At 41.7% G+C, this 14,892-nt stretch overlaps 1 protein-coding gene across 1 annotated transcript; it reads left to right on the top strand.

Moving 5' to 3' along the window:
• Positions 1-448: 448 nt before the first annotated feature.
• Positions 449-13,310, top strand: APELA (apelin receptor early endogenous ligand). The gene is made up of 3 exons (XM_017350145.3): positions 449-659; positions 2,062-2,151; positions 13,171-13,310. The coding sequence occupies exons 1-2, from the start codon at positions 584-586 to the stop codon at positions 2,148-2,150; spliced, it is 165 nt and encodes a 54-aa protein (XP_017205634.1). The 5' UTR covers positions 449-583; the 3' UTR covers position 2,151; positions 13,171-13,310.
• Positions 13,311-14,892: the final 1,582 nt, after the last annotated feature.

Genomic DNA, 14,892 nt, shown 5'->3' with positions numbered 1-14,892 from the left:
TTTGTAGTAGGTTTGGTAAAGATAAAGCATTTCAGCACGGGTTCTGCCACAAAGCCTGAAGTCAGAGCTTCAGAATTCCCTCTGAAAAGGACAAAAGAGAGACTTCCTGTCATTTCCTTGGCTTTCTGCATGTGGGACCAATATGGGCAATGCAAAGTTTAAACAGATGCAAATGGAGGGGGAGGAGGCAATGTCGAGCCTTGCTTTACATATTTCTCCATACCCAGATTGAATTAAGTCAGTCTCTCCTCGGAGCTTCCCGAGTTGACTGCGGCTGACGTTCCTGCAGGCTTGAATGGTCTATTTCACCAATATTTGCTTATGGAAATAAGGGGGAGTGACGGGGGGGGGGGGGGGGGAGGAGGGGAGGAGGGGCTGGAGGCGGCGGGAGCCTCTGACCACAGCACAGCGCACCAGTAACCTTGTCTGATGTGATCATTAACCTTTCTGGAAGAGGCAGCTGCCAGTTCTCCGAGGTCTGTCCTTAGAATGTGAGGGGAGCCGCAGATATATCGCACAGACTATTTACTGTCTGTTTGTTTTACTCTGAGAGCTATTGCTGCACTTGCGGGGGGCAGAAAACATGAAATTGCAACGATTCTTTTTTATGTTTCTCATTTTGATGATGAGTCTCCTCTTTATCAACGGACAGAGACCAGGTAGGACTCGGATAGATTGGTAATGCGTACCTTGTGTTCGTGCGGGTTTGCGTTCCTGGGTCTCTGAGTGTGATTGTGTTTACTTTGAAGTCTCTTCGGTGTGCTTGCAGTTAGCAAAATGAGGGGTAAATGTGTAAGATTTTGGATGCATGCTATCTATTCTGCTGAGTCTGTTACTTGGAGTTTTTTAAAGAAACTAGATTTAAATTGGTGTTAGTTCCCTGTTTCTTCTAAATATAAAGAACATTATCCTTAAGCTATTGTTGTCCTTTTTTTAAAAAAAAAAAAAAAGAAAGAAAGAAATGCAGATGCTGGCCTATTTATTATAGATGTTTTAAAAAATTAGATTTTTTGTTAGATAAAATGCAAAATCCAAAGCACTTATTAAAAGCATGTTGCTGACTGGAAGAGGGCAACTGTAGCTGCATTAAGAACATGTATATATATTAAAAAGATCATATAAAAACCACAATGTGACAAAATGCAAACAAAACTTTAACAGGTCAGTAGCTGCTATTTCTAGTGACATACTTAGGTTTGCCACTTAAGAACAAGATAGTGCAGTTTTTATTATTGTGCTCATAGAGCCAAAAAATATCAAATATATATATATGTATGTGGTTGAGATATGTGATATTAATTTACTTGAGACCTTTCTCAAGGAAAACATCAATTACTTTGTACTTCACCAACAGGAATTGAGTAGACAAAATTGTGTAATGTGCTTTTCCTTCAAAATCAAATATCTAAGATTTCAAAGCACTGGCAAGTTAAAATTTGAGAAAGTTAGCTTTCTGACTCAGGAAAACCGCAAACCCAAGTGTAAATACAGAGGTGATAATATTTACATTCAAATATGTCAGAGTATTTGCTTGATGATAATACTTCTCTAGTGAGACAAGAAAATGGTGCAGAACTGGTTAAAAATCAGACTCTGCTTTCTAGTGAATTCGAAGTTTGAGCACTGTGAGGGTGTTTGAAATGATGTCCTCTGGTCTTTTTACATAAATGAGGGAGGGTTCCAAGTCAGCCACTCAGAGAGTGCAGCTTGCTTCCTTTTTATTGTTTGCAGCAATTGCTATTCAAACCATTTCTACTTTCCCAAAACACAGAACACCGTTACAGGTCCTTGTGACAGAGTTGTGACTCACTACCTAAAACCGCAGGTCCACGAGGGTTTAGGAAGAAGTCACAGAAAGGCAGAAGATATTGTTCTTATTAAGATCTTGCTACTGTCAGGGATACACCTGGTGTACATACATTACATTAATTTTGTGTGCCAGCACATTTGAACAAAGAGTAAACTACAGTTTGCAAAATATAGTATGGCATTCTCCAGATTACACCATCAGTTCTCTGAAAACTGCTCCTAATAGAGTTCTCTCTCTTTCTTTTCCTTCAGTCAATTTGGCCATGAGAAGAAAATTTCACAGACACAACTGCCTGCAGAGGAGATGCGTGCCTCTCCATTCCCGGGTGCCCTTCCCCTGAGGTATGTCTGGGGGAAACTCACTTCACTGCATTTAACTGCATGCGCAGTCAAGGCTCATGGTTCGTAATATGTAATAGCGGCTTGTGGCGTTGACAGAGTTCCAGAGGTACACACAAGTGAAATGACATGGTGCTTGAGAGTTGGCTTGACAGTTAAAGAAGAAAATGAGATAGATTGAGGAAATGTAGGAAAATGTTGATAACTGTTGAATCTGATAGTGCAGGGGGCCAGGAACTATTGTGTGTCTTTGAGAACTGTGATTACAAAAATCAGGCATGAGGAGAATTGAGTTACGAAAGCGTCTTTAAGCATGTATTCTGAAAAACACGGAAGGCTCCAGATGTTCTCCCGAACAAGCACATTTTCCATTAAGCCTCCCATGGGCTCAGAAGCATTTGGACATATTTACTCAACAGCATCATCACAATGGCAGGCTGGCCTCAACGCTTCCAAGTTCACTTTTAATATATAAAACTAATTTAACATTAATGGTGTGGAAGTTTCCCAGACTCCCTAATAGTACTGTTCTCCATGCTTGCATCTTTAAGGATAAATTCCGAAGAGAATTTTGCTCCTCCCTTTTCTGTTTTTACACTCACTAAAAGGCCAATGATTTCACACCATCACCATCACCAGGAACATCGCTTGACTCAATTAACTTTGAAAGACAAACCATTAACTGTACTTTGAAAATTTATATTTACTAAATAAAAAATAAATTAAAAAAAGAATAATGTTGGGTTGTACTTGGGCAGCACTGAATGCAGAGAGAGAATAAGGAGAGTAAAAGGACTTGCTAATAAAAAAGGAAACAACAACAACAACAACAAAAAGACTACCCAAGTTTAAGTCAATTCATACTAAAAAAAAAAAAAAGATCTAGTGTCCCATTGTGATTTTAAACTCTTTAATTCCTTTAAGGTATAGCTTCCTAAAGAAAACAACTATACAAATATCCCTCAGCGGATTCACACACACAGGGAGTTGCTAAATTAGCTTATGCAGTTTATCTGCAGATGTAGCTTTTATGGCTCTTTTGATTCAGAGGAAAGAATGGTTGCTGTACCTACTGTTCGATACACGCTTTTCAAACCCAGTCAAAGCCTTGCCGTAGGAAATTAAAGAAAAGAAGAACAATTCAGTAATAAGCACGTATCAAGAGGACTGGGACAAAAAGCCAAATTCTCTATGCCTGTATCTGCTATCAAAATATGAAAAATATGTGTGGTGGGGAAATGCAGAAAGATCCAGTAGGAGGGTCCTGAGAAGCCAATTAATGGTAATTGAAACATGCTTTAAAAGGATTTCATATGTCAAAATAACCTTCGGTGTGTGTTGGTAATGTTTCCAGCAGATTTTCAGTCTCGCGCTTTTTAGAAATCTGTGCTTAGGAAGAATGAAGGAGTTCTGGATGTTCCCAGGACTCCTCCACAAACCACCTAGGAGGAGAGGAGGCAGTGTCACAGTAGCAAGAGAATTCCTGTGCAAAGATACTTTGCAAACTACAAGCACAAGCCCTTAAGTTAGCCACAGGTTGCCTTGATTTTGTTACAAACCACCCACCATAAAAACTGGGATTGCAAGTAAACAAGATAGAGTTGTGAAATTTAACTCATCAAAGTGAGAGGAAATTTTGACCTATAAACTAAGTTTGTAGACCAAAGAGAAACTTAAATAAAGGTTATGTAAACCTTTTAATAATAACAAGCCTTCCCAAGAGTTCGAAGATAGCTTTATAGACAAGCTCCGGTTACAGCATCCTTTTTCTCTGTTTTTAGGCTAATCCTACATTCCAGCTATAGTTCTTTGAAGAAAAAGTCACCTGTTGGAATCCAGTGATTATTATAAGAACCAGTGCAAGATAAACATTAAGATAATTTCCCAAGATCTTGCTCAGTCAGCACTGTGATCTGAATGCCATCTTCAAATTGGACAGCGTCCTTCTCACTGTCCCAAACATTCCCATTTTTTATGTGTCTTGCAACAAGGGCACTCTGGCAGCTGGTTAAAGGCACTGTAGACCTAGGCAGTGGACTCTAAGGTAAAACCCATTCATTTCCTACCCCCTCTGTTTTCTGCATACTTTAGATAAAATCGCATGTGGTTATTTAATTCAGTTAGGGTCAAGTAAGACTGTAAAAGGATAGGCAAGATAAACAATTGACTTTGGGAGTTTTCCAGATTAACCCTTCTTAGTGATTTAGACCTTCAGCTCCTTTAATAGGTATGCCCTATTACCTGCACTCTGTCCACTTTTTCTTAAAGGACTCACAATCCCGAGCAAGATTTCCTTGCCTGTTTTGAGTGAATTAAGTGGAAAATCTGTGCTATATGCAAATCATTTTCTTGCCCCCCCCCCTTTTTTTTGGTCACAGACCTATTTGGGTATTACCTTCAGCCCTAACTGAACTAGAGCAGAGAAGAGCAAGAAGGGGAAAGGGTGCCAGGAAATGAAATCTTACAGGTTAACGTGAGAGCTCTTGAGTGGGGAAGGAGGTAGGGGCTCAAGAGTCTAAGGACTTCCCCCTCTCAACAGTAAAATCTCACTGTTACCTGCATTTTTATTTGTGAATAGGCACTCTAGATAACTACATGCCCTACTAATCACGGGGCTTCTAGCTTTTTCATAACAATGGCAGAATGAGGGAGTGAAAACCATATATTATGTAAAAACTATGTATGGGTTGTGGCCAGATATACTGATCTTTTAATTAAAAATTTCTGTGAATTTTTAAAGTACCTTTGTATACATTCATGGTACAAAATTTGTTTTTAACAATATGGAAGAATGTCAGGTCAGAAGTAAAATCCCCCAGCTTACCATCTAGAAGTAATGGCTATGAAAAAGTTTTGGTAACAGTGCCTGTGAATACATTCACTTACTCCCTCTCACTCTTGCTTATCATTCAAAATGTGCATCTCATTCTCAACTCTCTGCCTCATTCCTATCCCCTTGCCATCCTGGGGTTCTGGCCTCCTTGACCACACCTTTGCCCTGCCTCCTGACTCTCAGGGGCTGCCCTACTGTCTTAACTGTTCTCACTCTATTCCCCTTGGGCGTATCTACTGTCCAGTTTCCTTACTTGAACTCCTCTTCCAGCTCTTAGCAAGAGATGCAGAAAATGGGGACTGTTGAGCCACTATGATCCCAGAGTGCTCTCTAGTGACCAGTCCACGTTCTTCACAAGCAAAATTCCTCAAACGGTAGTTGTTTCCTCTCCTCCCAGCTATTTCCAACTGACTGCTCCCCATTTCACGCTGGGCAAGGTCCCTAATGACTTCCTTCTTCTGAAGACCATGAGCGTAGTTCCTGTGTGACCTCGCTTATCCCACTGTAGGTCAAATGGTGAAATGGGTTTTCCTTGGCTTCCACAATATCATACTCCCTTGTGACCATTTCTGTCTGGAACACATCCCAAGTCCCCCTTCAGGCCCTGTACAGAGAGTCCTGTGTCTTACTTGGAATCAGCTTAGCTGTAGTACCACCGGCACCTCACATTCAGTGTGTGTGTCAGTCGCCACCGTGTGTCATTCCTGTAGCACAGCTCTCTGTTCCGATATCCTGTACACAATCAGGAAGGAATTCTCTGGTCACTGTAGCAGTCCCTCAACCTACCCGACATACTCCTGTTCCTCTTTTTCTGGGTTTTTTCCACATATTGCCATCTGACATGAATTTACCTTGTTTTATGTTTAATATCTGCCTAATTTGAGAAGAAGGGACTTTAACTTCCTTGACAAGGGACTTTGCTAACAGCTATACACTCAGTAACTACGGTAAGCACTCAAGAAATATGTAATGACCCAGTGAATGACCACCTGAAATGGAATTTTTCAATTACTCTCACTCAAATCTTTTACCTTCTGTGGACTCAAAGCTTGGAGAATAATTTTAAAGCTACCAGGGACCAGTTGTTTGCTACTTACCAGGCACCATGCTATGAAATACCCCTATCATTGTCTCATCTGATGTTCCTGCTCTTGTTGCTGGTTTCCCCAGCCAGTCATTTCTAGCTTGAGATACTTTTAAACCTGCCACTTGTTCGTCATCTCTATTGCCACTTTCTTAGTGCTTTATTTAGACTCCCCACAATGTGACTTCAACCTTAATTGTTTAATCCAGCCTCCATCCTGCTTCTGGAAAGTCCACTGCTTTCTTATCATCTGGTTTTTCTAAACTTTAAATTCAACCACATCACATCTTCATCAAAATTCTTTTTTTTTTTTTTTTTTTTTTTTGACAGGCAGAGTGCACAGTGAGAGAGAGAGAGACAGAGAGAAAGGTCTTCCTTTTCTGTTGGTTCACCCCCCAATGGCTGCTGTGGCCGGCGCACCGCGCTAATCTGATGCCAAGAGCCAGGTGCTTCCTCCTAGTCTCCCATGTGGGTGCAGGGCCCAAGCACTTGGGCCGTCCTCCACTGCCTTCCTGGGCCACAGCAGAGAGCTGGACTGGAAGAGGAGCAACCGGGACAATCAAGTCTGTGTTCAGTGGCCGATGTTGTGGCATAGCGGGTTAAGCCACTGCCTGGGATGCTGGCATCTTTGAGTCCTGGCTGCCCCCCTTCTGACCTAGCTCCTCACTAATGCACCTGGGAGAGCAGTGGAGGATTGTCCAAGTGTTTGGGAAACCAATAGAATTCCTGGCTCCTAGCTTTGGCCTGGACTAGTTCTGGCTGTTGCACTTATTTGGGGAATGAACTTAAATAAGTCTTTTTTTAAAAAAAAAAAAGAAGGACTGTGCTCAGAGCACCTGGATTAGAGCTGTGGCCATGTCATTCACCCTCTGGCAATCCTTGCTAAGTCACTTAAGCCTAAATTGCCCTGCACTTCAGATCCATAGAATGGAATGAGTTATGGTACTTACCCTCTCATAATACATGGCACACAATGAGTAATATATACATATATACATAAACACTGATATATATATGCATCTGTATATATATATATATACACACACTGATATATATATATATATATATATATATCTGTATACACACACACACACACACACAGCCCAACTACAGTTACTCTTACTTTGAAAGCAACAATTCTTGGCCTACTGCTGTTCTTCAAGCTACAATTTTGCCTGCATATCATCCTCACTGCCCTTCATTCTTAGAGAAACTTTCTTGATTTTAAAGACCCCTCGTGGCTGGTGCCATGGCTCAATAGGCTAATCCTCCACCTGCGGCGCCGGCACACCAGGTTCTAGTCCCGGTCGGGGCACCGGATTCTGTCCCGGTTGCCCCTCTTCCAGGCCAGCTCTCTGCTGTGGCCAGGGAGTGCAGTGGAGGATGGCCCAAGTGCTTGGGCCCTGCACCCGCATGGGAGACCAGGATAAGCACCTGGCTCCTGGCTTCAGATCAGTGCGGTGTGCCGGCCATAGCAGCTATTTGGGGGTGAACCAATTTAAAAGTAAGACCTTTCTCTCTGTCTCTCTCATTGTCCACTCTGCCTGTCAAAAAAAAAAAAAAAAACCCTTGCGTGCATCGATTTAAATTTTCTGCACCTAAATAAGCACTTTTAACTCCCCTTTCCGCAAGCTGTCTGAAGCCCCTCCTGTGAGATGCCCACTTTCTGCTCTCAGAGCACCTGTGGCACCCTCTGTCCCAGTCCTCACTCCCTGTGCTAACTGACTCTCCTCCTCCACACCTCCCTCCGCATGCTATAAATTCCCTGAAGGCAGAGGGGGTTTTATTTATCTTTGTATCTTCAGCCAAAAACACACAAAAAAAAGTGCCTGAACACAGCACGCTTTCCATAACTGTTACTAGAAGAAATGAAAAGCAGCCTTCTCTCGTCCTCATAGCGTGGAGGACTTCCTGCCCTCAGACCCCACAGCCGTTTCCAGCGCCCTTGCAGGCACTTGCTGTCAGACCCAACTGCCACTGCAGATCTGTGTATTTCCTCTTCCAGGAATTCCTTGCCTGCTCCAGGGTTCAAATTCCACTTTCTCCAGGAGCCTCACCCAGATTCAATTAGCTTAAAATTATCTCTTTATTCTGCCAACAATCACAACATTTTTATTAGGTTTCTAAAGCCATTTATCCCATTCTACTTTATTTCTTTAGATGTTATCAGTTTTAGGATGTGAGATCCTTGAGTCTAGACAAAATCTGACTCGTAAAGCTTAGGGGCCAGACCTTGGCTTAATGCAAATGGCCTGAGAGCTGCCTTAAGTACATGGGATTCTGGTGTGAATTGTAGGATCTGCAGAACACGCTGCTTAAAACTAAATAAAATATAGAAAATTCCTGTTATCTCAGTTATTCACAGTCTAATGTCCAAAGACTATGCTTGGAAAAAATTCAAGATGTCCTTAATTTACTGATGAAATAAAACTTGTATGTAAAGATCAGGAAACCTTGATGATAAATATATTTATATACACATTTATATGTTGTATATATAAATAAAATATATAGTGATGTTTGTAATAATATAAGCATGTATAATTTAAATGTATCTTTTCTTAATAGAAAATATGTGATGGACTAAAGCCAAATTTTAGCATTTTCTTCATTTTAGAAACTGATTTCTCATTACAGTAATGCTTTCTGGAGATATTTACTTAAAGTATCCTCTGTCTTATTCAAGACTCTAAAATTTCTTTTTAGCATAAATCTTTAGTCCTCAGTTCATTCTTAATCATGTTTGCTTAACATTTAACCAGAGGTCTGTTAAAAATCAGGTAAGCAGTATGCACATGGCGGTCATGTATTTGAAAATATATTATTCTTAGATATGAGGGAGAGAAAATTGCTGCTTTTCAGGTAAACTGACATCCATACAATCATTCATTGTGAACATTTCGCCATTGGATGCATTTTTTTTTATTTGACAGGCAGAGTTAGAGAGTGAGAGAGAGAAAGAGAAAGGTCTTCCTTCCGTTGGTTCACCCCCCTAATGGTCACCATGGCCGGCGCACTGTGCTGATGGGAAGCCAGGAGCCAGGTGCTTCCTCCTGGTCTCCCATGGGGTGCAGGGCCCAAGCACTTGGGCCATCCTCCACTGCACTCCCTGGCCACAGCAGAGAGCTGGACTGGAAGAGGAGCAGCCAGAACTAGAACCCAGCACCCATATGGGATGTCGGTGCTGCAGGTGGAGGATTAACCAAGTGAGCCATGGTGCCAGCCGCCCATTGGGTGTATTTTTTAAAAATAGTGTTGTATGGGATATAGCATCACAATTCTTTCACTGCTATTCATATTAAAATATATATGAATCTGACATTAAGATCACGAGCAGTTATCACCTGAAGTACTAAAAATTTTGTTAGCAGAGCTACAATCCCAAGGAAAATTACCAATTTATAATTAAAGCCTTTGATAGTTACCTAGGCTATTTATAAATGTTTATAGATAAAATAATTAATAATGCAAATCACATAGCTTTGCTCCCTTACAATGAGTAGAGAAGGAAAGTCAGCAGAAGACACACGTGGTCCCCAGACTGTATCCCCCAGGAGGTCTCAGCTTTGCAAGGGGCTTGGTTAGCCACGCCCACTACTTAGACCTCCTCAGTCCTTCCCAGAGACTGGCCATCTTCCACATCTCCTGGCGCTCTCTGGTCTGCCCTCTCTGCGGTCGAGATTCCAGGACCCAGCGTTTCCATCACTGTGGCCAATACTGTAGCTCTCTTTGCTCTTATCTTCATCTCGCTGCTCTGACAGAACCCCGAGGCCTTCACCCACACTAGAGAACACGCGGTCAGCATGCAGCTGTGCTTATGTTCATCACCTGCAGCTCCGTGTTCACTCCGCTCAGCACTCGCGTTTCTGTGGTCACCCTGCTGCTCCGCCCTGTATGATAACAACTCCTAACCATGTCTACGCACCTCAAATCTCACACCTTGACCTTCTTCATTTTCAGCAGTCTTCCCTCCTAAATAACACACACACACACACACACACACACACACAAAAGTCGTCAGTGCGGGATGCGTATGGTGGAATATAATCCCCAGCTTCCCAGTGAACACTAGACGCCAGGCTCTCTTCCTACTGACCCCATGCTCTTCCTTCCTGGTGCAGGGAAAGGCATGACGCTCTGTGCTGTGGTTCCCCTCCTCCCAGCTTTCTCAGAACCTCAATTTGCCACAATCCTTCCTCATTCTCTTCCTTCCTTGAACCGTCATGTCAACACGGAGGTTTAAATACTGATAAGCCTGTATACTAAAACACACCACACACACACAACCTTCAGTGAAAGGGGTTTTTTTTAATATTTATTTATTTGAAAGTCAGAGTTACACACAGAGAGAAGGAGAGGCAGAGAGAAAGGTCTTCCATCCACTGGTTCACTCTGCAGCTGGCTGCAATGGCCGGAGCTGCGCCGATCCGGAGCCAGGAGCCAGCAGCTTCTTCCAGGTCTCCCACACCGGCACAGGGCCCGAGCACTTGGGCCATCTTCTGCTGCTTTCCCAGGCCATAGCAGAGAGCTGGATCAGAAGTGAAGCAACTGGGACTTGAGCCAGCACCCATATGGGATGCCGGCACTGCAGTCGGTAGCCTTACCCACTTCACCACAGCACTGGCCCCAAAAGTTTTTTGTACTCATCATTTCTGATTCATTATTTTGCATTCACATCTCGGTCCATTCTAATCTGTTCACACACACACACCCTCTGCAATGGCCATCAACTGTCTTCGTCTTTCTAAACGCCTGCTCTCTAGTCTAGCTGTTGACTTCACTGCAGAATTTACCAACTGACTATGGAGTCCAGTAAAATCCCTTCTTTAGATTCAGGGGAGCCCATCTTTATTCATCTGTACCAAGTTCTGAGCTACCCTCTGGCTCCTAGGCAGGCTAGGTATGCTTGCAAGGTAGAGTTTACAGCTCTTTGCACTTTGGAAAAAGAAAGGAGAACACTCCAGTGAGATCAAGCTGGGACAGTTTATTCCAAGTTTATACAGCAAAGGACACTGTCATAATCACCTGGATTTGACAGAGGATCAAAGACAGGGAAGTGAGAGAGGGAGAGGGGGAAAGAGAGAGATGGAGAGAGAGGGAGAGGGAGAAAGGGAGGGAGGGATGGAGGGAGGGAGGGAAGAAGTTGGTTTCAGGTACGGTGTGATCAGAGATTAATAGAATGAGGCAGTCGAAGTCAGGCTACCTACAAGAAGTGCACCTTATTTCATAGATTGGGGAGCTTATACAGCTTTCTTTGGGTAGTTCTGAACTGGCTTCAAGGGAAGAGGAGTAAAAATTGATTACTGACCAAATCTTAACTACTTGGGCTATTGAGTGCAGATGCTGTGACTCGGTTTTCTGAACTGGATGCTCATAGCTTGTGAGTCAGTGTCCTTTTATCATAGGAACTGGCCATTCTTCATTTGCATAGTCAGTCTCTCAGCTCTAAATTGATTTTCTCTTGAGTTCTCACATCACCTTAGCTCAACTACTGCTTCCCGTCCAACAACCTTCGCACATTCACTTTTTACTCTCTTATAACCCAGAATGACTGGGGCTGGGCTAGGCGGGAGCCAGGAGCCTGGAACCCCATTCTAGTCTCCCATGTGGGTGACAGGGGCCCAGACACTTGGGCTGTCTTCCACTAATTTCTCAGGTGCATTAGCAGGGAGCTGGACTGGAAATGGAAGCAGCCAAGACTCAAATTGGTACCCATATGGGATGTCGGCATTGAAGGCGGCTGCTTAACCCACTGTACTACAACACCAGCCTTCAACCTGATGTCTTCATTGTCTTCCCAAATACAGGTCTGGCGAATCAAACATTAGTTCTAAACCATTTCACCCCTCAAATATTGGTCTTTTTATTGTTGAGTTTTAAGATTTCTCTAGAGGTTCTGAATTCAAGGCCCTTATCAGATAGTGATTTGCAATTATTTTCTATCATTCTGTGAATGTCTTTTCATATTCTTCCAACAAAGGGCATTATCAACATTATAAATCATTTTCAAACTGGTAAGCAAAAGACAAGCACATTTTTATGTTCACAATTTAAGCAGTCTGAGTTGAGAGACATGATTCCTAGAAGAGGCATACCCACATTTTCATGGCGAAGTTCATTATATGTCAGCACATCACCATGGCTGTCAGGAAAAGAAAGTGTGAAGGAACTGGAAGCTCCCAGAAATGAAGCAGGGGCTACCTTCCCGTCCTCAGGAGGGGGCCAAAGGAAGCTACCTGGGAAACACATCTGTAATTCCTCTCTTCAAAAGATCTCTCTTCTCTTAAAGGAAAATTAGGCAGTTACATCTTGCCTATAAATTTAAAACTTACTGCTAAATAACTAAACAGTCGAATAGCAATGACTGATTCCTAGGCACTATTTTAAGAAAATAATCAAAATTAGTATGTTGGTTGTGATTTTTTTATTATTATTGGTTTGCTTCTAGTCACTGTCAGCTGGTTAAAAAAAAACCTCAGAAATCAAATTCCAAAATGTTGAGAGATAACTGGGCTTGCTAGAGTGGGTCACTGAGCAAATGAAGATAACTCAGAGTCCCTCCGGCAGCTTAAAATCAGATTTTTGGGGCCAGAGCTGTGGCATAGTGGGTAAAGCCGCTGCCTGCAGTGCTGGCATCCCATATGGGTACTGGTTCTGGTCCCGGCTGCTCCGATTCCTATCCAGCTCTCCACTATGGCCTGGGAAAGCAGGGAAAGATGGTCCAAGTTCTTGGGCCCCTGCACCCGCATGGGAGACCTGGAAGAAGCTCCTGGCTTTGGATCAGCGCAGCTCCGGCTGTTGCGGCCATCTGGGGAATGAACCAGCGGATGGAAGACCTCTCTCTCTGTCTCTCCTTCTCTCTCTCTCTCTGTAACTGACTTTGAAGTAAATAAATAAATCTTTAAAAACTCAGATTTTTGAAGAAACATAGGTGCTATTATATGGAAGGGTAAGAATATATAAAGTTGCTTTCAGCTGTGAAAAACCTTGGTACACTTTCGTAACTCACTGACTACTCAGAAACAAAATGAAGCGTGGCTAAGTTGGTCTCTGGGTGGTATTTCTATGTGTGATGTGTTTGCTTCCCCCTTGCCCCCGACTGTAGGTCTCCAGCTCGCCTCACTGGGTCTGCCTGAAGAAGCAGAGGGAAGGGAAGACTCCCACCCCGGAAAAGAACCTCACTGTGACAGGGGCGTGGTTGCCTGGAAGTTCCTGAACAAAAAGTTATCTTTGAAGAGCACCAGGGACGTTACATTAGTTTCACAGAACTCTCTTCCTGGCTCTGCTATTAGAGGAAAAACAACACAAATTGAAACATGATTCTAGGCAAAGCACAGTTATTTACCTGTGTAACACAAATCTTCATCTTTCTCTGCACACTGTTAGTCTTACATGAATTTAGAAAGAAAATATAGCATTGAATATCTTAGAACTCTCTAATGTTAAAAACTGCAAGAATTAAAGATTGCTATTTTATGCTCTTATAAAGCTCCAAAAACATTAACATTGTGTATTTCTGGGTGATGTACAAAATACTAAATTTGAAATCAGTTGCACTGACTGGCTTTGCAGAATAGGGAGAAAATAATTTGTTAATTATTTATATAGACAGACTATGAGAGAAGCTATTCATTCGTACCAATTGTCTATGATAAGCTTTAGTGTTTATGAAACTATGATTTTTTATTTTATGAGTTATGCTCACTTGAAGTTATGAGAGAAAACATACAGGGAACTGGTAGTGGTTGCAATTCATTTTAAAGCAGAAACATTTATTTCTGAAAAATCATATAATTACAAGACAGTGACATGTGATTTCGTTTGGAGTTCTGTTTCGTCCCTGGATTATTTTGCATGGATAGTTCCTTAAAAGGACCTGCATTGATAGCATCTACAATTAGGCCAATGACGTCCTGGCAGGGCACCTGTGTCCCTAACAGACTCGTGCTCATCACTGGGATCACTGTGTTTTGTTGCTGTTGAGCCTGTGACAGAGAGACCTGCATATAAAAAGTCAGGAGTGCAGAATGTGATTTCCCCACAAGGAATATTATCTTGTCTGAATCTGAATCATTTTGACAGCCAGGTGTTTGCAAGTTACTAAATATTCTCTTAATTTATTAACGTAGTGTCACAAAATTTTTCTTATCCTAAGTTGATTCCAGATAAGAAATTTACAAATTCATACCTTGATTAGAAGTTTTACTTTGTTACCATCACAGATTAGGAGGAGTCATAAACCATTAACCCTTATTTTTCTAAAACAAGAGATTAGAACCAATATGAATATATAAAGAATTTAGAACAGGAAATCTGCCAGCATCGTGGAGTTTGTCTCCCTTTCAAAACTTTTAAGAACCTTTGGGACAGAAAATGCTTATATGAGGCACTGTAATTAAATTCTCAAACAAAAGATGTTTTAGGATGTCTTACGTCATCATTTAAGTTAGATACTATTAGGAAATTCTAAAATACTTTATGGACAAATTGTAATTACTTTTCACAGATGCATTTGACTAGAAACATAAGCTTTTATAATCAATTATATTTATGTTTAAAACATATACTCATGTATATTTCACATTAAAAATGACAGCATTTTATAAAGTTTAGATACATCTTGTTCAATATGAACCTATACTTTTTCAAGTACAAATTCCTTCATTCACAGAAAAACAGTTAAAACCAGCCTGATTGTTGTAAACTAATTAATTGATTACAGATTTCTACTCATACAACTGATAACACTGTTCAATAAAGTACTCTCTGGTTTGCATGTGTGTTTGTCTTCTTTGAGACGTGTTCAGGGTATGAGATATAATACACA

Source organism: Oryctolagus cuniculus, chromosome 8 (genome assembly GCF_964237555.1).
Source record: "Oryctolagus cuniculus chromosome 8, mOryCun1.1, whole genome shotgun sequence".
Classification (NCBI taxonomy): Eukaryota; Metazoa; Chordata; class Mammalia; order Lagomorpha; family Leporidae; genus Oryctolagus; species Oryctolagus cuniculus.
This window is presented reverse-complemented; position numbering and strand designations above follow the sequence as displayed.

Excerpts from the sequence above, each read along its gene's own strand:
- APELA (XM_017350145.3), top strand. The coding sequence starts at position 584 with ATGAAATTGCAACGATTCTTTTTTATGTTTCTCATTTTGATGATGAGT. Across the intron at positions 660-2,061 it reads TATCAACGGACAGAGACCAG|TCAATTTGGCCATGAGAAGA; the intron begins GTAGGACTCGGA and ends CTTTTCCTTCAG.